The sequence below is a fragment of the Cydia splendana genome, chromosome 26, assembly GCF_910591565.1.
Source record: "Cydia splendana chromosome 26, ilCydSple1.2, whole genome shotgun sequence".
Lineage (NCBI taxonomy): Eukaryota > Metazoa > Arthropoda > Insecta > Lepidoptera > Tortricidae > Cydia > Cydia splendana.
This window is the reverse complement of record NC_085985.1, coordinates 7,686,276-7,711,030: the sequence shown is the minus strand read 5'-3', so window position 1 is coordinate 7,711,030 and position 24,755 is coordinate 7,686,276. Positions and strand designations below refer to the sequence as shown.

Here is a 24,755-nt window from a genome sequence, read left to right as displayed (position 1 = left end):
TAAAAATAAGGCAACTCACTACATAAGGTAAAAACATTACAAGCGTAATGATATGAAATTAGGGAAACCTTAATGTTTGTCTGTATTCGATAAGACCAAATAGAAAGCAGATTTATTGATAGATAGGTCAATTTGTGATCAATTATTTTCCACTGATTGATATTCTAATAAGTGAAACAGCTTTTAAATGGCAGTAACTTGTTTAAAGAAAGAAGAGGAATAAAATCTTACCTTTGTTTGAAGCAACAGTTTCCACATTTAAGTGCATTTCATTCACAGTATCGACAGCTAGACTCATTACACATCCTTTGTACTAGATAGTTCAAACACTAGGTCATAGTTAGGGGCACTAGGTTCACAGAAAAATAGAAGACGCAAGCTGAGAAAAGGTCAGCCATGCGGCGACGAAACGGAACTTTCACTTCATTCGTTTTATAGTAAATTCTTCAAGGGGCTATATTTTGGAAACCATTAGGGCATTCTTGGAGGCAATCCTTACTCGCTACATCGGGTAAAGCTTGCGTCGTGGTATTTTACTGTAGGAAATCATTGTGGAACAAAGGCAATGGCTTGTATTCAAAATGGCGTTCCAATTTTGTTCTGAGCATGTTTTGAGCGATTGTCCGATGTTTAGGTATTTGATCAAAATGTCGCCGGTAACTGAGGTAATTTTAATTATTAACATCACGATTAGTTTACTTGTATTAAGGATAAATGTTTCAAAGAATAAGCATAATGGCGGATCTGAAATGACAGCAGTCAAAATTTGCCAAAGATAAAATTTCGTTTCACTCATGTTTCACTGTCGAACGGTTATAATTCAGTCTCGAATAGTTTTTCAAAACCAGTTCAGTTATTCACGCCATCTATCGGAATTGTTGCTTAACAGGTCGTACTAAGAACCCGACCAAATTGAGTGGGTTGTGCTTAGTATGTTGCCAGGAGTATTAGGACATGTTTTTGATTTTGTCGCATTGCATGGACACACGCGCATCCGTTTACACTCTCGTTCCGTGTCTCGTTTCGCGGCTCGTCTCACCGCTTGTCTTGTACGCGATTGTAAATTGGTTATTAGTATTTTGTCTATGCGTAAAAACTTGTTCACACGAACGATTTCGTTTAGTATTGATAATAATTGCAAAAATCAATAGATAGCGATGGTAATGGTAGCCCCTCACTAGGTGACAGAACGAGACAGTCTTACGTATCTTTCAGTAGGAGTGGCAGCGAAAGCGCTATTATTGGTTGTCCTTGTTACGGTCTCGTGTAGTTGCGTATGTTTTGTCCCTCACGGACGCGCGAGTATAGCACGTCTATAGGATTCTACCATCTATGACGGAAGATCATAGATATCGGAAGATAATGGATGACAGTCGTAATGGTGTTGCTACTCACAAAAACAATTATTGAAGAGTTATAGTTAAATTTATTCGCATTTCTATAGGATCCTATTCTAATCCTAAAATGAGACTGTAGATGGTTTAATAATGGAAATCCTTATGTGAGATAAATGAAAATCATTGTGAGGTTTAGTTTAAGTGCATATCAACAAACCGGGGCCATGTTGTCTGGTCAAAACGTGTTAAAATAAAATATTGCGGTTTCGTAAACGAAACAACTTTGGTTTGAACGGAAATATTTATGTTATTAAGAAGTGATAAAATAGAATGGACAGTGTTTAGAGCGAAAATAAATATAGATACTAACCCGGAAAAGGTCCATAATTGAGTGTAAATGTGTATTTGAGCGAGAAATGGTTAGTTTTACGTGCATTTTGCGGACGCAAGTAACGAGTGCATTTTGAAAACAAATAACAAAAATCATGTAGTTTCCTGTAGTAAATCTATATTGAAATAGTAGAATAGTGTAGTGGGTGAAATTAGTGACGTGATAAAGTGGTGAAAATAGTATTCATCTCCAAGAAACGTGCGTTTAACAAATAAACACGTGAGTAGAAATTTTGGCAAGCCTAGAACAATTGTAGGATATGTTAGTATATAAAACGCATTATAGCTTGTTTACATTATATGAAATAATACTAAATTGACGTTCAGATCTTTCAAGCGTTTCAATATGAATATAATCACATGCTTTCTTGATTTTTCTAAATGGAATTCGGTTAGTAACACGTTTTCAATGGATTCCATAATAATGTGTTCGTAGGTATATACATAGGCATTGCATTATATTACATGGTTTTCATGTGATAAATAAAATTCTTTGTTAGTCATTTAGTGCGAAAAACACTTGAAAAATAAAACAAAACAATAAAACACTATGTTATGAAAGCCATTGTTAAATTTGTCGTCACTTGTAACTCTCCCGTGGTCTAGTGGATATCAAGGTGGACAAATGTATGAAGATTACTTGAATGTGGAGTGGGTTCGAATCCCGGCGAGCAAATAAGTTTTTTTTTTGTTTAGTTTTTTTTTAATAATTCGTTTTAATTTATTAAACAGGTTTGCAAGGTTATTAATATATTTAGGATCCCTTTAGAACTTTATTTTATTTTAGTCCTGTGGTCTGTTTGCTTACAAAATTCTTAAAAACTATGCATAAATAAAATTTATTTTGGATATGTATCTACGAGTAGCGTTATAAAATAAACTGGAGTTATGAATAAATTTATGTTCAGTAGGCTATTTTTTTAAATTATTTACACAAACGAATTGTTGCACAATGATTAGATAAATACTTATCTACTTACTCTTTATATCAAAGATGGATTAATTACCTACCTAACCCTGCCAATGCATTTGTATTTGTATTAGGAACACCTGGGTACTATTTCTTGAAATACCTGGATGTTCGCTCACGTATTTTTGATCACTCGCGCGGCATGTTTCAGAGTGCCTAGGCCTCCATTTTTAAGCGCTGACAGTGCATAAACGAGTCAGTAGGTCTCACAATAGTAATTTGAATACCATGTCTAATCGTATTGTGATTCGGGAGATTTCTTTTATAGGTACGTTAAGTCAAACGGTGTGTGTTTTATGGTGTAATTAGACGTGTTAAAATATTTTCAAAACATTATAAATGTTTTTCTTTCTTTTGTTTATTTATTTATTTATTTATTTAAACTTTATTGTACAAAATACAAATAAAATGTACAAATGGCGGACTTGATGCCTGAAGGCCTTAAGTCTTTTATTATTTTATTTAACTTATTTGTGAGCATGTTTGCATTATTTTGACTGGCCAATGAGCTAATGTAGAAGAGTCAATAATTATGATTATAAATGTATGGATCGCATTACCGCTTTAGGTCAGTTTTTTATGTATTGGCTTTACCTGGTGATGGGGTATTGAGATTAGGGTCGTTTAAATGCCATACAATGTACGGTTATGGGCTTCTTATAGAGTGATAGTTAGACGTTAAAAACAGCCGCGTGGACTGCCATGGTTTGGCAGCGGAATGGTTAAGCGCGTATCAAGTTCGACTCGTTATTGTCTGTATACTTCCGCGGTGGTTTATTGCATAGTAGGTTGTCGATGCTGCGCGTTGAACGACAGTAAGAGAGCGAAAGATAGGTATTATAGAGAAATTAATCGCGAAGCGTTATCATAAAATCTAACAACAAAAGTGCAGATTTTTCTTTATGTGCGTATCATTTGATTCTAATACTTAGTCAAAGTACGTTTAACTAGTAATTACTAAATAAAAAATAAATAAACAAAATAAAATAATTAGTTGGAAAATTGAGGGATTTTAAAATCATCTGGGAATCATCTACATAAATGTTGGGATAGTGTGAGGCTAGGACAAAATGAGTATGTTTTTTTTTCTTCCTTTTCAAATGATTATGAGACAATAAATATATTTTATTTTTCTCGTTTTGATTACTAATCGATGCGTTGGCTGTCTGTAGAAATCAGTGTGAAAGTGTAATAGAGGAGGAATGAAAATGTGTGTGCATTGAGTGTTTATAGTTATGAGTCTGTGGTGATTTATGAAAAAGATGTATGATATGAGATGACGGATGTCAAGTGGATGTATGTACTTTTATTGGAAAGATTGGATTGATACAGATAGACAAAAGCTGGAGGGTAATCAAACTAGATTTGTCGGTATTTGCAGGGGAACAAACTGGGGAGGAGATGGGATACACAACTAGCCAGAAAAATCTTATCGGTAGGTTAAAATTTCGACCCATTCACAAGGGTAGTTTTTTATGGCTAGTACTACACAAGGTAATAAGACCCTTACGAAACCCACACACTCATTTTGGATGAGATATATCTGACACTCGACATATTTGAGGGCCGGGAGCGTCTAAAAGGACGAGGCTCTTTTCAATAGGTTAATTAAGTACAATTATATATTGTGAAGCTTTCATCAATATAAGGTATAATAATAAGCAAATATTTAATTTATTTTTGTCGATTTTTTTTTTCAAACAAAAATATCTTTATCATACCATATTGGGGTATTTGCTTATGTCAATTTTAAGTTTGTTTATATATAATAAAAAAAAAACACACCCAAACAAACTTAAACGTTGGAGTATTTTATTCAAGTATGAGACATACGCCAAGAAAACGTGGCTGAGGGTGATAAGGCAGTGAAATTCTGTTCGAATTTTGGCGATGGAACTTGAAAGCTTCGTACTTATAAAAAGGTCTCTTCGCTTTGCTTGGAGGGTTTTTGCTGTCTCGACAGATGCTCTTCTACGGAAGTGTACGGCGCAATTCGGGTAGAGACAAGAGTAATACTCGACGCGGCCGGGTTGAGCTAGCAAGAACGGGTTAATTAGTAGCCTGCCAGATCCACAACCTGGTATTATTGGTGAAGCGGGGTGGCTGAGGAAAGAGCTGTCACGGTTCATTGACGGAATTCTGATGAGCTAATTTCAGGGCTGAGTCACTAGCGGTCACCTAGTATTGAGACACACACTACACGTTTAGAAAAGGGGGGATATATCCGACTAATCTAGAGTAGATTGAAGTCTTTTACAAATTACTGTAGTAATTCATAAAACACTTAAATCGGGGGCGAACTGTGACTAGTCGTATGCCTATTGCCTAGTATTGGCCTCATTTTTCATTACAAAACACATAAAATAGTAGGAAATACCTTGTAATACTAATGTCCCTTGCGGTCACATATTTCGTTCATGATTCCATTGAATATTCTAACAATTGGAACTTGAAGCACTTGATTCCATGTTTCATTATTTATCAGATGCATTTTTGTTTAATTAATCCTTATTTTAGCTTAGAAATAAACAAAATAAGCCTTCAGAAAACAACCAACAACAAATAGTATTGAGTTGACAGTGACATTAATGACAGCTCGACGTTCCGTTACGCTGAAGCCCTAGTACAATTTCGAAACATGAAATTAAAATTCGTAAGACAAAAATAAATATTATAATAATTAACCCTCTAGATCCCAGATGGCTTAAATAATATATTTGATACTAATAAACATAAAATACTTCAATACAGGGACGATTTTCAGAAATAAACTTAAAATATCTCAAAGTAAAATAATGTTAACAAATTCGTACGTGATGTTTTCGAACGTTCTTTGCTGCCTATGTGTGCGTAGACGTCATTAAAATTAGCTCCATCTTTCTCTAAACTGCATGAATGAAAGGGACATGATTTATACTTTGCAGTAAGCAATTGTGAACGTTAATATTTAAGGAATATGGCTTAGTAAACAAAATGGAGCTTATGATCTTTCTTCTAACGTCGTTACATGCCACGAGGCTAATAACTTCTTCCTCAGTTCTGGTGCCCTGGTATATTTGGAATAGCGTTTGTCTCTATAATTCACTGTTATGTCACTATTGTGTCGCCGATTATGTCACTATTGTGTCACCGTTTATGTCACCAATTTGTCGCCGATATGTCGCCGTTATGTCGCCATAATGTCGTGGGTCCCTAATAGGTCGCCAATACGTCGCATGTCGCCAGTACGGCGCATGTCGCCAATGGGGCCCCAGAATGTCTCAACTTGTCGCCGGCATGTCACTATTAGGACGCTAGTATGTCGCGAGACGCCAGTATGTCGCAAGTATGTCCCCGTTTAATCGCCAATATGTCGCATAGGTCGCCGGTTCGTCTCTAGAAAAAGTTATAAAAGGCGGAGCGGACCGTCGACTCGGTTCATTCATTCTTCAACCATCGGACTAGCAGTGACTCTGGTTTTCGGGCGTTACGTAATACTGGTAAGTGAAGTTACTCTGCTACTTTTTCTGTGTTTGTTTTACTTGGAATTATCCTGGTAAATTTAAACTTAGAATTTGTGTCTGTGTTTGGTTTTACGGAGACAATATCGTCGTAACGCTGGACATGGGCTGTTGTGGAGTTTCTTTACTGCCATGTATGGGATTTTAGTTATTGTGAGGTTTCCTACGCCGTGTGTTCTGAGTGCCGTCATATTACGCAGTGACAATGTCGTTGCATGGACGGGGCTTGGAATGGAACAGTGTTTAAGGGAACTTCACTTTTCTATTAAGTTAGTTTAATTTTGCGATAACTTAGCTATTTTTAGTGTTTTATTATGGGATCTTTTTGCTATTTTAAAACCAGATCATTGTTTGGACTGACAGTTTGTCCTGCTAAGCATTCACTCCGCCTAACGGTGCCAAAGGATTGGATGGTTAGGAGTCTTTTGCTCCAAGTTTGAGAGGACTTGGCGTCTCTTCTATATCAACATAAGAGACGAATTATCTCACTAGTCTCAAGGTCCAGCTGTTTAGATGGATGTGGGGACGTCACGTGCGCGTCATTGGGTGTAAATCCTGCCTACTGAAGTCGACAGTAATTGAGACTAGGTCTCCTATTAAATATATTTATATATTTCGGTGCTCCGGTTCATACTAGTGCTGGTGGCGGGGAAAGGCTTCTGTCATGACTGATATTGCACTTATAGTCTTTGTTGCGGCAGAGTTTTCCATGTGATCGGTATGTGTGTGTGCTAGGGTACTGATACTCTTATATACACGGAATAGGGCGACTTATTCTTATCCACCATGCCCGCGGGCGATAAGGAGGGAGTCAAATACACTGGCCTGTAGGTTGCCTTCTCGGTTTCGCCTGCCGAACGTTACAGCTTCTCGTAGGGACCACACTTGCGTATATTACAAAGCATTAGGTCGATGGTAAGAACGAACTATGCTTTGAATGTACTAGATTAGGGACAATGGGTAGAGTTAGGGTAGAATCACACACTCATTTTGTTGTTTATTAGGGTTCTTTTTTTAGTTCTGGTCTATGCAATTGATATGGTTGATATATATTTCTCTTTAAGGGTTTAAAAATATGGTTTCTTAATCTTAAAATACGAGTGTTTAAAAGGTGAAGGGTTCATCTGCCTAAATCTTCCTAATTACTAATTTATATGGGGATCATTAACGGCTTTATAAATTTTTATTTTTCATTTCTGGTTGTCTGGTGTAGGGACGAGGTACTGAGTAATACAATCAGGTATTTACAACATAATCTCTTAATTATCAATCTGGATCTAGGAACGCAGACTATTCTGGGATTGAAGAACGGTTTGCTTTAGGGAACCTTTGTCAGGCAAAAGCAGTACAAAGGATAAATTGAGTGAATACTCAATTTCGGCCTCGATTAAACATAATAATTAGTGAATAAACTCGGTACTTCGTTTATACATCTAGAAAACTAGGAATTCTGTCTAGATTATCAGCTCTGGGGAATGGGACTAAGGGATTAGCATCCCTAGCTTTTGAACATAAAAAAGATAAGTAATTATGATGATTGATGGATACTTGACACTTCTTTTCATCATCATCTAGGTGCGCTTAAGTTACGAAGTGTTGGTCATAGCCCGTCTGGCTAAACTGGTAGGGTAGGTGTTCCGATTAATACTTGCAAATCGGACTAAGAGCTTCCAGACCTGCATCGGGCGTACGGAGCAGCACGTGTGAATAAATCACACATCGTTTAGAAGATGATAGTTAACTATAAATATCCTTGAAATGCTAGGGTGTAAAAGAGCTTATCTCAGGAGTGCTGCTTCTATGTTATCCCGGGAGCTTAATAGGTGTGGCAGGATTTTACCAACAACATTTTTATATATTTATATCATCATATATGCTGTAATACTTAAATACATTATAGTAAATTTTACACCATCATTTACATTGCACTAATAAATTCTAATAATTTTCTATTTTTGTAATTCATTTTTCTTTAAATTATTTCTTACTTGCATAAATAATTATTTTATTACCATAAATATCAGTTCTCAAAATCTAGGTAATAATAAATAAAGTCAGAGTCCAAAATTTAGCTGATACTCATTAAAGAATTTGAGGTTGCCGCGGTTCACTTCAAGGGGTCCTAACCACTAGCTAGACGATCACATGGCCATATTTTAGGGGTATATCTAAAGGGGGTGTTCATATTACGAGTAGGTAAGTAAGTAGAAAGGGGGGGAGGTACAACTCCTAAAAGTTCAAGACGAGGTATCTTGAGACTCTCCTGGTCCTTTATTGGTATCAGCCGAGATTTACCAATAATGAAGCTTTTCTCCGAGCCGCAGACTAAAAAGACTGATGCTGCATAAGCCTGTAGAGAGGCATCGGTGAAACAGTGTAGTTGGTAGCCTTTTCCCACTGGTGTCTTCATGTAGCATCTGTCCACCGACACCTTCCTAATGGCTTCTAAATTCTGTCGGATCTTGTTCCATTCTTCCGTTAGTTCGCTCGATAATGGTGAGTCCCATGACACTCCAGCTTTCCAAAGCTCTTGTAAAAATAGTTTAGATGATAGGGTATAGGGTACTGCATAACCACATGGATCGTAGATTGATGCGATAGTCTTCAGTATTCCTCTCTTTGTGACAGCTTCTTCTTGTAAGTTAGGTTTCAACTGAAGAGTATCCTTTTTGATGTCCCATTCTAAGCCAAGTACCTTTACTTTATCTTCTTTACATGTATCAGAGACTTTCTTCATAAATTCCTTAGAATTTGAACTCCAATCTCTGAGTGACATTGAAATATCTTGAAAAGATCCTTTTAGATTTTTGTAGAGTTTCATCGCCTCATCCGTAGTGTCGGTACCCGAAACAAAGTTATCCACATATATGTCATTTGCTTTCTGTCTGACTTGCTGATCTTCTGCATTGGACAGGTGGTGCTTAATAGTCGCATTAAGCAAAAACGGTGATGAAATGACGCCAAATGGAACTCTACAAAACCTAAGGTATAGTAGGTTGTCTTGAGATACAGGTTTAGAGGTATCTTTGAGCCACAAGAATCTGGTTACATCACGATCCTTCTCGTGTAACGCCATCTGTAAAAACGCCTTTTCAATATCCGAGGTTAAACCTATCCTATGAGTTCTAAATTTTATAAGTAAGCCCGTGAGGTCTTCTAGCATGAGTGGTCCTCTGTACAAACATTCGTTCAGACTCTTGGTGTCCTTGATACTCTTAGAGCTAGCATCATAAACTATTCTCATAGGTTTTCCTCGATGACGTACTCCATGGAAAGGTAGGTAGTGAATGACGTTACCTGTTGATGTTCTTGAAGAGGGTACAACTTCTATTATACCCTTATCTAATTGTTGTTTAAACGTATCGCTGTATGCTACCAACGTATCTTGATCCATACGCTTCAATAAGCTTGATAAACGACCAAAAGCCATTCCAAAATTATTAGGTAAATCCGGTGGATAAGTTATCCAAGGCCAGCTTACCGTGTATCGATTATTTAATTTTAAAGTTGTATCATTAAAATATTTGATGGCTTCTTCTTCTCTAGTTGCTCTTGGGGAATCACTAATACCTATGCATTCTAGTTCCCAAAGGCTCTTTATGTCTCCATTACAAAGAGGTGGATCTGGCTGATGAAGCTTCGTTTCAATGCAAGTCTGAGTGTAAGTCACTACGTACGACTCGTCTCTAAGCTGTGGTTCTGCTCTACCACTAATTATCCAACCAAGTGCAGAGTCGATTAGAAACAAATTGCTATCCAGTTGTACCCTTTTCTCGTAAGTTATGTTGCAGTAATATTCGTTTCCAACCAAGATCTGTACAGGTCCGCTCAGCGACCCGTCGTCCGCTAGTGTATATGACTCCGGTAAGTTCTTCATCTTGACATTAGGTATATAACCTCTGGAGATATACTCTACGCAGTTAGCCTGTATTACTATGTTCTTGTTTGTTCTAGATAGTAGATGAAGAGTGACTATTGGGCTATGTATCTCTCTGGGAGGATCGTCGCCGAAGGTGAATACTACTAGATGACTCTCTTCTTCGACGGGAAGCTTTAGTTCCTTTGCAGTCCGGAATGTTACATAAGAGCGTTGGGAACCTGGATCTAAGAGAAGTCTATATTTAAATAGTTTGTTCTTATTATCTAGGGGGCTTGCATAAACTGTTGCCGTTTGGAGTGCAGTGATTCCCTCTTCTAGAACAGTCAGGACTGTTTCTTCTCCGTTGTATCCTTCTGAAAATTTGAAGGACATAATGCTCGATTATGCAGTACTTCACTATGGCAGCGAGCGCATTTTTTCTTACTCTTACAGTCTTTTGCCAAGTGATTCTGCTTGAAACAGATGAAGCATCGTCCTTCAAGTCGTTTCTTCCTTTCGGCTAAAGTAGATGCTTCAGGGCAGCTATCGTTATAATGGCCCCCTTTGCAAAATATACAATCCAATCCCTTCCTGACCTCTTGAGGACTTCGCTGAGTTTCTGTCTGATCCTTGCTTGAAGTTGAAGCTTGGTTTGGTCTGTTGCCTCTATTGCTATTTTTCTTGAAACCCTTAAACTTCTTCTGTACAGGTCGCTTATCGAAGTCTCTCTGCTGGTTTTGTTTACTCTGTTTACTGTGATGTAGTTGGGACTGACTTGCGTATCTCGCGCGTTTCGCATTCACATGAAGAATCCCGACCGTACTAGCTTCTGAGTCCAGAGGGCGTTTCCTACTCGATATCCTCTCCGCATCCTCCTTGGCAGTGATTATTTTGTCCATTTGGCTTCTCAGTTCTTGAATGGAATCATCCTTAACTTTAAGTTTTATCTCATATACTAGATCAGAAGGAAACTTCTCTAGTAGCATGAAGCGCAGGTGATTATGATTAATGTTCTCACCTAGTGATTCTAAAATCTTAAGGTTCCTTTCAATCTCGTTGAAAGTCCTTCTGCAATCATCCGCATTGCCTTTGGCCATCTTAATTTTATATAATGTGGCATAATGCGCATCTATGAGATGTGAAGTTTTCCCGAACCTTTCTTTCAGTATTGAAACCGCAATAGCATAGTTGGTGCTAGTAGTCGCTAGACCGTCAATGGCTTTTTTGGCATCTCCCTTGACTGAAGTCTTAAGATATGAAAGCTTGTCCACTTCCGGCAGGTTCCTTGCATCGATGTTGCTTCTGAAGGCATCCCAAAATTCATACCACGCCAGTACATCCCCATTATACACCGGCAGCTGAAGCTTAGGAAGTCTGCACGAGGAGTTCGCTTCAGTCAGCTTCTCTGATGGTTTGCTTGATGTAGATATTTGGTCGATCTTCACCTTAAGTTCCGCTAAAGTCTCTTCTGCTTGAAGTTGAAGTCCACTTATCAAGCAGATTTCATCCGATGCGGGTGTCGAAGCCAGCCTAAAGTACTCCGTCAGATCTCCGTTAAGTCTTTTCAGTGATGCTTCTAATTTACCGTAGGTAATCTGAGCTTGCACTAAATTTTCTAAATTAACAGTAACCGGAATTACTTCTAAGTCTGTTGTGAGTTTGTCATTAATGAGCCTAAGCCTTGCTAAAAGAATGTCGTCCATTCTGGTATTTGTCTAGACCGTAGTCTTGTCTAAGCCTGTAACGCACAGAAACAAACCCGTTTAACTTTAATTCTCTAATAATTTGAACGGTCACACCAATAAAATAATTTAATCTTTTAGGTTAATTAACCTTTAATAACTCCACTTATTATTTATTTTAATAATCTCAAAGTATTTAAATTTAAATCCAACTAAAGTTCTCTAAAATCCATTTAAATTTGAAACTAAAGTAAGAAAGTTGAATTCCTTTTAATTTAAATTAATTAAAACCATTGAATTAATTATTAACCGATGTCTCTTTTATTTGAAGTTATTATGAAAGGAAGTAAAATAATAAATTTATGGTAGGCAACATAACATACACACTGACATACAAATGTGTAATCTTTGTTTATCATTTATTTATAAATTACACCAGCCTAAGCCATGTCAAAATCAGCAAGTGACGTTGACGTTTATACACTGATACCACAATACAAAATCTTCTGTCACTAACTTAAGCTCACTCGCAGCTTGATGAAAGTTAACGTTTTTATTTTATTCATTTGTTTGGTTTATTTATTTATTAACCTTTTATTTAGACTTCACTTGTTTGATAGTTAATTATTTAAAAATTATTTAGTTTTATTTCACTCATTTGTTTGTTTAATTATTGGAACACTTCAACGAAACACTTATTTAATAAATCTAAAAACACATAAATGTCACCACAATATCCTGTAAAGAAGATGTTAGCTTATACAGGGTGTAATTTAATTCACTGGCCAAATTGAAACACCCGAAAGAACTCGAAAAAATATTAAACACGTGTTTTTTCTTTTAATACCGCTCAGTACATTTTTTTCGAAATAACTCATCATCAAGTTGTCCTAAAAACCTCGTACGTTATGGTGAACCGACAACTACCCACTACACCCGCTTCTCTCTTATCAGTTAAGGTCATTGACACCCCGCCCCTCCCGCTGTTTGCAATCGCGTCACCAATTATGAACCCTATTGCAGCGAGATAAGACGCTTACCTACATAAGTTGCTAATTTTTCCTTCATACTTTAACGGGCTTAGAGCCATCAAAATGCAAAGGCAACCCATTTTTAATCTAAAATATTATTTCTGACTAATGATTATTAACAAAACGTCCGTGGCTTAAAAACAATGAGTAAAAACTAGGTCAGGAATCTTTGCATTCAGGCGTATTTAAAAAATTGAATCATCTTATGTACTTACATTTGATTAAAAGTCGACGCAATTAACGAAAGTCCCACGAGATGGTACTCTTGGATTCAATCCTTGTCTGCGAAGGCGTGGAACTGATTCCATTTCGTATAATCTTTGTGCACCACGTAAACACTCACCACTTAATAAATAACACCGTACCATTTCCTAATATTCCCGGTTCGAAAACATTTTTTTAAACCTTAGTACGCGCGCGATTATTATTTTAAGGTTGGCGAGTGACGAGTGACTAATCATTTATGCTAACCGTTATGTTTACCGCTAGCGCGGAATGGTTTAGACTACCCTCGAAATTGATAAACCTGCCTACCATCGCCAACACTAACTAGGTGGACCCTATTGCAACGATTATAAGGTTTAGTGAAGGACAGATAAGGGTTTTGCTGATGTTGTTGTTAAAACCTACTATTAGGTTTGTTTACATTTGTGGTAATAGGGTGACCACGACTCGTGGAAAGTATTTAAAAATTGAAAAATGAAAATTAAAAAAAAATGTACTCTTTTTTTTCGCTAAATAGATTCCTTAAGTGTAACCTAGTGCCTGGAATGAATATGGCCAGTGATTTAAATTTCACCCTGTATATATACACAGCACAATTGCTATTTTTATAAACTGCAAACCCAATCAGAAAGGAAGCCAGTTGTATTTCTAAACTTCCAACAAGATGCATGATAAAATAAAAATATACCTATTTATATATCTTAAGAACCCTAGAAAATGTAAAAATATTAAAATCCGCCATGTACATCCGCTGCTCTAGAAGATTCTACTACGACTCTAAACTAAACCACACTAATACGAACCGTATTGGCATAATAATAGGGTCTATTTTCCTTTACCATATTTCACCTCGTCAATTCTAGAAAGTTAAAATATTTTAATAAAAGAACGTAATAGACCCGTATCTCCATTGTGATTCGCATAAATATCGAAAGAAACTTCGCTAAATTAGATGATTTTCCTTGTTTGGTTGGACGTCCAAAGTTAGTCCAAACTAAATAATCATGGCTGCCGTCCCACGCCGAAGCAAATGACGATCGCATTTTCTTGTTTTATTTAAGAATTCAGTCGTATTGCTGTAAAGTAGATGCTTAAAAACTTACCGAGAAATAGTCTTGTCCTGGTATTAAACAGTCTTATCCGGGGTTTTCGTCAATTCCGATGAAAATTTTTGTCTCGTCCGGTGTGGTTGACGGAGGCGAGTTCACTGTACCTATGAACGTAAATGAAGACATTTTTGATGATCCTACTTATTTACACGCTAAACACTTCGTCGGTGCACTTTATATTACAATATTTGTCTAAATTACCTGTGTAATTTAAGGAACCTTCCTGGGGAACTCGCAACTGTTCGGTGACCTTCCGCCAACAATTTAAAATGGTGGGACGAGTACTGTACAACTTTCAATGTTGCCAAAGTCAACATAAATTCCCCCAAAATTTCTATAAACTTTAAAACGAATTTCGGACTCTTATCGGTAATTTTCGCAATATTTATGTTTATTCCTTATAAATAGCCATACACTTGAATTTTTAAAACTAAATTTATAATTCTAAAGTAAAAAGAAAACATGCGAGGTAAATTATAGAGTGTATAAAACCGTCTTTACTACGCGCATATTTCCTATAAGATACTTATTAGGTTATTACGACTAGTATTTCTCTTCTTATTATATTCCTATAAATCAGCCGATCTTTCAACATGTTAACAGTTAATATGTCACAAAATTAAATAGATTACCTACTTATATCTAGAAACAGCTTGTTATAACTTAATTATCCAACCGTCTAATTGGAAAATCAGTTCTCGCATAAATTTTCCAAGTCGAATCCGTTTAGTAACCGATGTCTTCATCTTCTTTAGTTATCTTGATAATCCCGACAATCCGTACTCTTCCGTTGATTTTGTGGGTAATCTTCTTAGTGTAGCAACACCTACTCTCATCTTGCCGCCATTACTAGACACCTTGCGTAGCCTATTCTTGCTATTATGTTGGTAACTCGAAGACACTATTACACAATGGTATTTCTCTTAATAATAAATTAATAAATATCATACTTAATAGATACAGACAAATGCTGCAATATTTTTTACTTTTATCTCTCAATATTCTTCTTGATAATTTACAACTATACTCTAATTGTAAAATAAATCATAAATACAACCTCGACGGAAACGTAGTTGTCCTGTTTCCGGTCACCATATGCAATTTCTTCAAGTTGGTACTCCGTACATTCCGTACAGTTGATATTCCGCTTGTTACGCAAATAAAAATATGACTTATTTACTCAAATTATCTTCAATTAATAAATACAAATGCCAGCCTCTTTATTTAAACGAGCCTAAATGAATGCCGAACCAGACTTCGTAAGAAAACACTTCAAACATATATTCGTAAAAAAGAATATCTCGCAGCTTCTGATACCAGTAGCGCCATCTATGATTTCTGTTAGTAAAGATGTCTGATTATATTGAAATGCAGGGGAGGGACACTTCAAATGTAGTTAACGTCAGTAAAGATGCAGGCGACTTCTATATCTTGCTTCTGACAAAATTAGTTGACTTCCGATTACACAAACTACTTCACCAGATGTCACTATAAAATGTATATAATTTTAGTGGCATTAATATTTAAATTAAAATAAGTACGAATTCATATTTGTAATTATTATAATTTACTATAAATTTTGAAAAAAAAAAGAATTTTGTTATAAATTGATTTAATTATGCTGTTTTTTTATGCTGGCAACACTTGCATATCCGCCAAGACATGCAATTTTTTTGCTGTCACTGGAAGAGGGTAAATTTGAAATATTTTAGTGATGGTTCAGCCATTTCCTTCATTACGGTTCTGAAAGAAATTAGATTATAGCCCGAATTAAAACACATGCCCTGTTATGAAAACCTCGAAAGTGCGTTGAGTTGTACCTCTGTGTTGGTCCGCCTTGTCGTTGAGCATTCGCTGTGTGCTGTGTTATTTTGTGCGATATGGACGCTATTTTACAGTAAATTTATTTTGTGGTAGGTACCTAAGTACTAGTAACTTTTGATAAGGCAGGCCACTATCGATAAATCTGCTACAATGCTTAGACTATGTGCTGCTGTAAAAACGCTGGTAAGTTCATTTTCACGAATTATGGTACCTAATACATACAAGTTCAAGTTCTTTATTTGCATTCATGTTGTACATATAGGTATTAAATAACAAATGAGTTGTTTCAAACATGAGCCCTACAAGGGCATAGCAATTACTGAATCTAACCTATACCTAATACAAATAAAAATGAAGAATTACTTATTAGAATACATCTTAAAACTTATCATTTAAATATTATTAATTAACTATAAAATAAACTATAAGAATCTTCTCATATCTATGCATATGTATAGTTTAAAATCCCATATCTAGATACTCCAGACATGGTATAAAAATATGTGTCATACCTACTTATTTTAACATTATCTTACATGTATCAGGCAAACATAATACAAGGAGAGTGAATTTATTTTTTCAGGAACAATAACCCATCGCTTTCCAAATCCTGACAAGTATCCAGAACAATTCAAATCTTGGGTCACACTTGTTGGTGGCAAGTTGGAATAGTCTTCGGATTATGAGTACCATAAGAAGAGGATCATTTGTGATAAACATTTCAAGAATGCAGACAAAAACCGTAACCACCCGTTAAATAGATTAGCAATGCCTTCACTCACTTCACTGCATTTACCTGGTATGAATCTATAAGATTATCTTTCAGAATTAGTTATACGTATGTAGGAAAAATCAGTCTCTCTTTATAACGATGTTTTTAGGGTTCCGTACCTCAAAAGGAAAAAACGAAACACTTATAGGATCACTCGTGCGTCTGTCTGTCTGTCCGTCTGTCACAGACTATTTTCTCGGAAACTACTGGACCAATTAAGTTGAAATTTGGTACACATATGTAAATTAGTGACCCAAAGACGGACGGACGTGTAACGTAAAGAAATGAATTTTAAACATGGGGGCATTGGGGGGCCACAGTTGGGCGGTAAATGAGAAAGTTTAAAAATAAAGTTTTCAAACTATATTTATATACACCAAATGAAAGAGCGCATTTTAAGTACATATATTAAATGTATTTATTTTATAATAGAAGTTATTTAAGAAAATTGCCAAAAAATACCTTGTACACACGTAATAGTTCTTTTCTCAAACATGCAATGAAATATTGATGTTATGTTCCCTAAGCGAGGCTGCGAAGTATGACGTTTCAGGAGGCCTACCGCGAACCACGTTTGACGTGTTGCCTCCCTGTCACACTTACGTACGAATTCACAAATGCGACAGAGGCAACTCATCGAACGTGGTTCGCGGTAGGCCTTCAGGTGCAGCTAGGATAAGGCCGGCAAAATCCTCTTTTTAGGGTTCCGTAGCCAAATGGCAAAAAACGGAACCGTTATGGATTCGTCATGTCTGTCTGTCTGTCTGTCCGTCCGTATGTCACAGTCACTTTTTTCCGAAACTATAAGAACTATACTGTTGAAACTTGGTAAGTAGATGTATTCTGTGAACTGCATTAAGATTTTCACACACAAATAGAAAAAAAAAACAATAATTATTATTATTATTATTTAAGTTTTGGGGGTTCCCCATACTTAGAACTGAAACTCAAAAATTGTTTTCTCATCAAACCCATACGTGTGGGGTATCTATGGATAGGTCTTCAAAAATGATATTGAGGTTTCTAATATCATTTTGTTCTAAACTAAATAGTTAGCGCGAGAGACACTTCCAATGGTAAAATGTATGTGGTTTGAACGAGATCTAGTAAGTAGTTTTTTATTACTACGTGATAAATTGTAAACCGCAATTTTATTATGTTACTTGCTGTTACGGAACCCTTCATGGGCGAGTCCTACTCGCACTTGGCCGCTTTTTTTAATTTCCATTTCACAAATATTTGTGATACAGGGCTATAACCGCAAAAATTGAAGTTCGCAAATTGCGGAGATTTTTCTCTGTCACTCTAATTACGCCTCCATTGGAGTAAAAGAGAAAGTTCCCCGCAATTTGACAATTTCGGTTTTCGCGGTAGCCGCTCAGCATCGTGGCATTCATCCATAAAAAAAAAACTAGAGGCAGTATTTGCTTTATTGGCCGTAACACACAGAAAGCGATATCTCTTTCTCGCTCTTACTTATCGGTGCGTCGCACAATGACCTTGGTGTGGTGCGATAGTCTGTTACCACTTTATGGTTCGTAATGACACAGTGACACTCTGCCACTACGCCTATAAAAAAAACAATGTTTGCTATAATTTGCAGTTTTATTTGTGTAAAATCAACATGAACATAATAAATAATTCATTACTAACCAAATTCTATAATTTTAAATTATAAATTTAACTACACAAATAAAAACATATAAAATATTTCATCTAAACGTTAGCGGTAAGAAGGTCTACTCAAACACGCGTAGTTATTTTTTTTTATTGTTATGGAGGCAAAGTTGGAAAGTTTTCATTCATTCTGTATTTCTGTTTTATTGGATTTATGGTGCGTTGTTGATTTTTTTACTTTAATATGAGTTCCGACGAAATAATGAAATTAATATTAATTGTAATCGTAGGAGTTGGAATTGGGAGCGTAAGCAGAATTGATTTTAAATAACTTGCTACCTCTGCCGCCAAGTCAAAGACGAAGTATGTATATGGTTGCTTATGGCAATTTTATTATTTGAGAAACTAAGGAAAGTGGCTTACAGTTTCTTAGAAAGTTTTGTGGCATATTTTAAAGAAATGAAAGTAACTACAAAATCGTCAACACTGGAAATTATACTTATTTACTCCATGCATAAAGCAACTATGTATGTGAAACATGATATGAACATGAAAAACTATGTAAACTTATGTGACAAAAACGACAGTCAGACGGATACAAGGCGAACAAATCAAAGATACATGAAAATATACGGGTAGTAAAAATACACGACTCGTGTAAAACATACCCGTGATAAAGATAGTAGTATTTTAGGTGTAGTTTACTTTTAGTTTTTTCTATAAATAAAACTTGGGTTTCGTGGATTTTTTATTTTATTTATTTCATTGCATGTTTGAGAAAAGCACTAAGTATACATACCTCGGCGTGAAAAGGGATTGTCGGCCTCAGGCCTATCCGTCTTCTATAGCGGTTTCCGGATCTGAACTATCTCTTCGACCGTCCCATAAGGCATAGTACTAATAGTATGCATAATTTTTATAGGGATATTTAGAGAAAAGAAGCCATTACTTGCAATGTACTGCTGACAGAAATAAGGTCAACGTAGCTAATTCTGTCATATCAACTATTCCGTCCATTAACGCACCAGCCAACCTCTCTACCTTTTTACAGAACAAAGGCATGTTGACAACTTGGAAATTTCGCATGCTACTCAGCCAAACATTAATGAACAAGCCTCTACCTCAAACTTACAACAAGTTTCTAATGAAGCACCACAGCAGGCTGCATTAGCAACCAATACGGGTAATCTATATATTTTATATTATATTTTTAGGGTTCCGTATCCAAATGGCAAAAAACGGAACCCTTATAGGTTCGTCCTGTCTGTCTGTCTGTCCGTCTGTCCGTCTGTCCGTCTGTCCGCCTGTCCGTCTGTCCGTCTGTCCGTCTGTCCGTCTGTCCGTCCGTCCGTCCGTATGTCACAGCCACTTTTGAAATTTGCACACCAGGTTAGATTTATAAACTGTACAAGAGATAAGAAGCGATTTTGGAAATTCAACCCCTAAGGGGGTTAAAAAGGGATGAAAGTTTGTATGGGGTTCAAGTTTTATTTTATGCTAGCAATTTCAAACTTCGTAAAAAGATATATTATTAAAATACAAGAAAATTAGTTTCGGCATTTTGGGAAATTCATCCCCTAAGGTGATGAAAAAAGGGGTTGAAAGTTTGTTTGTTTGTATTTGTTGTTTGTAAGCGATAATTTCCCTTACCGAACAGGCTACCACCGTCTTTTTGTTAATCGCCACAGTTTCTCTTTTTCTAACGTTATTTATATAAAAAATTGATTTTTTCAGATGTTTTTGAAATGCCTCAAGCCGCCTTCTTTCTGCACTTTCAGAGTGTCAGTACACCAACAGAAAGCAATTCCGCAGGTAGGTTTTTGCTTAAATAATACCATAGAGAAATATAGTAAGACAAGAGTGCTCACTCCATACATCAGTTTCGGTACCAAAAATATTAGTATTTTCATAGTCGGCATCTAGCATCGAGTAGCGGAATTATCAGTACCGCTACTCGATACTAAATGTCTCTCAAGTGCCGACCAACGAAATTTTTATTGAACAACAATTTACAACTAATTTACAACTAAGGGGTTGAAAATAGAGTTCCGGTTAATCAGTTTATAATATTAGCTGAAAATTGTTGAGCATTAGACTTTACGGTCGCCGCTACATCTATCGTCAAGTAGCAGTACTGATAATTCCGCTTCTCGATGCTAGATGTCGACTATGAAAATACTAATATTTTTGGTACCAAAACTGATGTATGGAGTGAGCACTCTTGTCTTACTATATTTGTCTATGATAATACGTACTTACCTAAAATTTGTTTAATTGCTTGTAAAGGTACATGTTTTTTTTGTAAAATTAAGCAATTAAAATATGGAATGTGAAGGAGAGTATTCTAGCAGTTGCCTTCTATTTCATTCTCATAGAAATTTTACTTAATGTCATGGTTTCATGAGTGACAGACAACCTCATCCCAAACAAGGGAACACATAATAGCGACTGGAGGGCAGCATGAGGCGCACCCAGCTCTATGCGGGCAGAGACATTATCCACAGCCATAGCCTCAGAGTACGAGCAGATTTCATCAAATTCGATTCAGTTATTTCCGGTTTAGCCGTACCTTACTCAACACTGTACCACAGAATAACTATTACAAGCTTTTATTTAGTTTCACCTGACCGTTGTCTGTCTGTCTGTCTGTCTGTCTGTCTGTGTGTAATAAAATCTTGCAAGTTAAATTTGATCCACTTCCCGGTTTCCGATTGAGCTGAAATTTTGCATGCATGTATAAATCGGATGACAATGCAATATATATGGTACCATCGAGCTGATCTGATGATGGAGACAGGAGGTGGCCATAGGAACTCTGTGATGAAACAACGTAACCTAATTGTGTTAGGGGTTTTTAGAATTGTCTCGATGAGTATTAGTTGTCTGTCGTAAGAAAAGTACAGTCAGCGATAAAAGCTTGTACCAAAAAAGAGATTTTTGCCAAAAACTTATTTAGTAGGTATAGATAATGGATAGATGAAAACAATCTTAATACTTTTTCAGCTAAACTCAAGATACGAGTGCTGCTCAAGCTCGCGCCGGTGTAATCATGGAGCATAATTACAGCGTGATAAGCAAATCTAAATGGGCTCCGGTGCTTTGGGCGGTCAAGGTATATTTACATTTATACATAACATTATCATGATAAATGAGTAGCTTACTTTTTGTTCACCTTTTTAGTCTGTTCGAGATCTTGAAAACAGTGAAAAATAGAGATACTACTCCTAAAAATACGTGTGATATCTCATTCGTCATGATGCCTAGAAAAATGTATTGGAAGCGTGTAATGCACACAAAAAATATCCAAAGTAATATACAAAAAAAGAGGGACAATAGTAGATATTAGTAGAACTTTGACGTACAATAATTCTTAAACTACAAGTTTGAGAATATATGTAAAGCATGTTAAGTCCTATATGTCACTGAAAATTCAGAGTTCTAGCTTTAGCCAGCACAAAATCGCTTCGGGAAAAGGATGGTACGGCCGTGCGTCTTTGTTTTGCTCGACTCGGCGGGGGCACTACCGTGCCCCCAGATACTTATTGCGATATTGGGGAAATAAAAAATAGTATGCCTGCTCAGAAAACCTGCTCAGAAAACTATCTTTATTGGTACCAAATTTCATAAAAATCAGTTTAAGATAGAATAGGTAAGGAGGGTATCGTCTTGGGTCGTCCCATTCGTTTTTCGTCAAGTTCTTAAATTAGCCCTATTCTGCTTTGGTCACTCATTCTACATTGAAAGCCACCGACGATTGTGACGAATGTAGATTGGGTGACGAAAGCAGAATAGGACTAATTTAATAACTTGATGAAAAACGAATGGGACGACCCAAGACCATACCCTCATTACCTCTTCAATCTTAAACTGATTTTTAATAAACACAATAAACATACAATAAACATATAAATAGTACAATAGGGAATATTAGGCAAAGCTCTGCGTAGGTGGCACCACTAGCACATACAGTAAACAAACTACGTCAATCACATGGCCTACCGCGAAACACGACAATCGAAAGTTCGGTTTTTGCCTCTCTATCACTCTTGCTAATTCGATCGATGGAGAGGCAGATAAAGAAATCCCGATTTTCACGTTTCGCGGTAGGCCACCTGTAAGCAAACCACCTTGGTGCATCAATGTCAGAGTGAAAACTTGTCAAAAAACTGTTTAAGGCCTAGTATGTATAAGTTACTCTATGGCAGTGGTTCCTAACCTGGGGGTATTTACCCCCGTGGGGGTAAACCTGTTATTTTGCGGGGGTAATAAGCTGACCTAATATCAGGTTCCCTAGTTAGTCATAGGGGTGACCGAACTGAAAAGGTTAGGAACCACTGCTCTATGGTTTACTAAACAAATTAATGCTGCTCTTTGGCGGCAGAACATGGCAGTAATAGTCTCTATTGTAACAGTGCGGTTTGTTATTTTAACCATGCTTCCAAATTCACACATTCAGTTTTGTTTTTCAGATGGGCTGAAAACAAAATCATCTAGCACCAGCTTAGAAGAATCAATCTCACTGCGTACAAAAATCAAGCGGCTACGTACGGAGATATTAAGGTTACAGAAAAAATCTAAGTCATTTGCAGCGAGGCTGGCAAATGCCGAAGACCTCACAACCAATCCTGCATTCCAGGATATTGTAAATAACATGACAAAACCAGCGCGACTATTTATGCAGATGCAGCAGCAAGCGAAAAAAACACCAAAAGGACGACGCTTCACTGTTGAAGAAAAGGTGCTATCATTAACCGTATACAAAAAGAGTCCGAAATGCTATGCATTACTTCATAAATATTTTACGTTGCCATCTACAAAAGCTATGAAGCGCTTATCTGGGCCAGATAAAACTTAGACCGGGGATAAACCCTATAATTTTCAAAAAAAATAAGGAAACTGTTGCGAAGCAAAACCTATCCTAAAATATTGTGGATGTTATCAAACACGCACAAAAATCCGGTCTCATAATCGTGAACACTGTTTGTGATCAGAGCCAAGTAAATGTTGGAGCCATCAGGGAACTAGTAAATGACACAAAAAAAGAAAATAAACAGCTAGGTACAGAAGGAGTCACCATATGAACATTTTAAAATAAATGGCAAAAACATTATCCATATTTATGACACTCCCCATTTAATGAAGGGACTCAGGAATAATTTACTTTCCAAGGACATGCGCTACGTCACAAACGGGCAAGAGAAAATAGTGATGTGGCAATATTATGAAATGTTATATGCCTCCGACCGAACATATAGAGAACTACGGCTAGTGGACAAGTTGACCGAAGAGCATGTTAATCGACAAAAAAAAATCAAAAAATGCGAGTCATATTAGCGACCCAATTATTTAGCCATAGCGTAGCTGCATGTAGCCGCTGAACACCTATCGGCCAGTGGCGATCTGCCTCAGGATTGTCGTCAGTTAATTGACATTACTTTGATGCTCGACGACCTATTCGACAGCTTGAATGGAAATACCATAAGCATTCCTAACGGAAAAAAATACATAGGATGCGTGAAGCGGAATTCGCCACATCATAAACTATGGCAAGGCTGTAAAACAATTTTAAAGACAGTAACATTTATAAAAAAAAACAAGAAATGAGTGGGAATAAAATGCGAAAATTCGAACAGACCGTCCCATCTGTTATTAATTTTATTAAAACTATAGAAGGTGTAGAAAGAATATGGTCAGTTTTGTCGGAAAAGTTCGGTTTTGACATTTTATTAACCCGACACTTAAATCAGGATCCCTTAGAAATCTATTTCGGGAACATTCGCAGCTATGGGGCAAGAAACAACGCACCTAATACTACGGCGTTTGAAGCCGCCTTTAAAGCGCTTTTATTAAACAATTATAACTCGCTCCATTCCAAAAATGCGAACTGATTATCCTTTTAAATGTTTTATACATAAAGATAAACTGACCCAGTATTTCACAAACACTACAATAAATACAACTGTACAGTTGGTGCAGATCAGTTAATCGCATATTATGTGGTAAAATAAATTATAATGATGACGAAGACGAAACTAAACGTGCAGCACAATCATATTACAACAAACATAAACATTACAAAAATAAATAAATAAATTGAGTTGGCACTGGTATAACGCATATTTTTAGGCTCTATTAGGTATTCGTAGTAAATTTTCTTATTAACATGTATTTTCTTGTGTGTGAATGCTTTTTCACCACACGCTTTCTTTTCTATTATTTACCAAAAATTGTACTTTCCTAGCGATAATGTGGTGTAAAACATGTATTACTCTAGGCAGCAAAGTTTGCTCGCTTCTCGTGACTCTGCAACGCTCAAGATTCCACTTTTTAAATCTCTCTATACACTAGTAATTTTGGAATATTTCGCATGTTTTGACCTCGATATAAGCACGAGAGGTAAACAACAAGTTTGCTTCTTTACGAGTACACTTATTCTATT

The 24,755-nt window shown here is 36.5% G+C and overlaps 1 protein-coding gene across 1 annotated transcript; it reads right to left on the bottom strand.

The window, feature by feature from the left end:
* Positions 1-10,115: 10,115 nt before the first annotated feature.
* On the bottom strand, positions 10,116-14,597 carry LOC134803152 (uncharacterized). The gene is made up of 3 exons (XM_063775857.1): positions 14,305-14,597; positions 14,098-14,207; positions 10,116-11,794 (listed from the first exon to the last, which is right to left on the bottom strand). Exon 3 carries the CDS (start codon positions 11,757-11,759, stop codon positions 10,401-10,403), a length of 1,359 nt encoding a protein of 452 aa, XP_063631927.1. The 5' UTR covers positions 11,760-11,794; positions 14,098-14,207; positions 14,305-14,597; the 3' UTR covers positions 10,116-10,400.
* Between the last annotated feature and the right edge of the window lie 10,158 nt (positions 14,598-24,755).

Excerpts from the sequence above, each read along its gene's own strand:
- LOC134803152 (XM_063775857.1), bottom strand. The coding sequence starts at position 11,759 with ATGGACGACATTCTTTTAGCAAGGCTTAGGCTCATTAATGACAAACTC.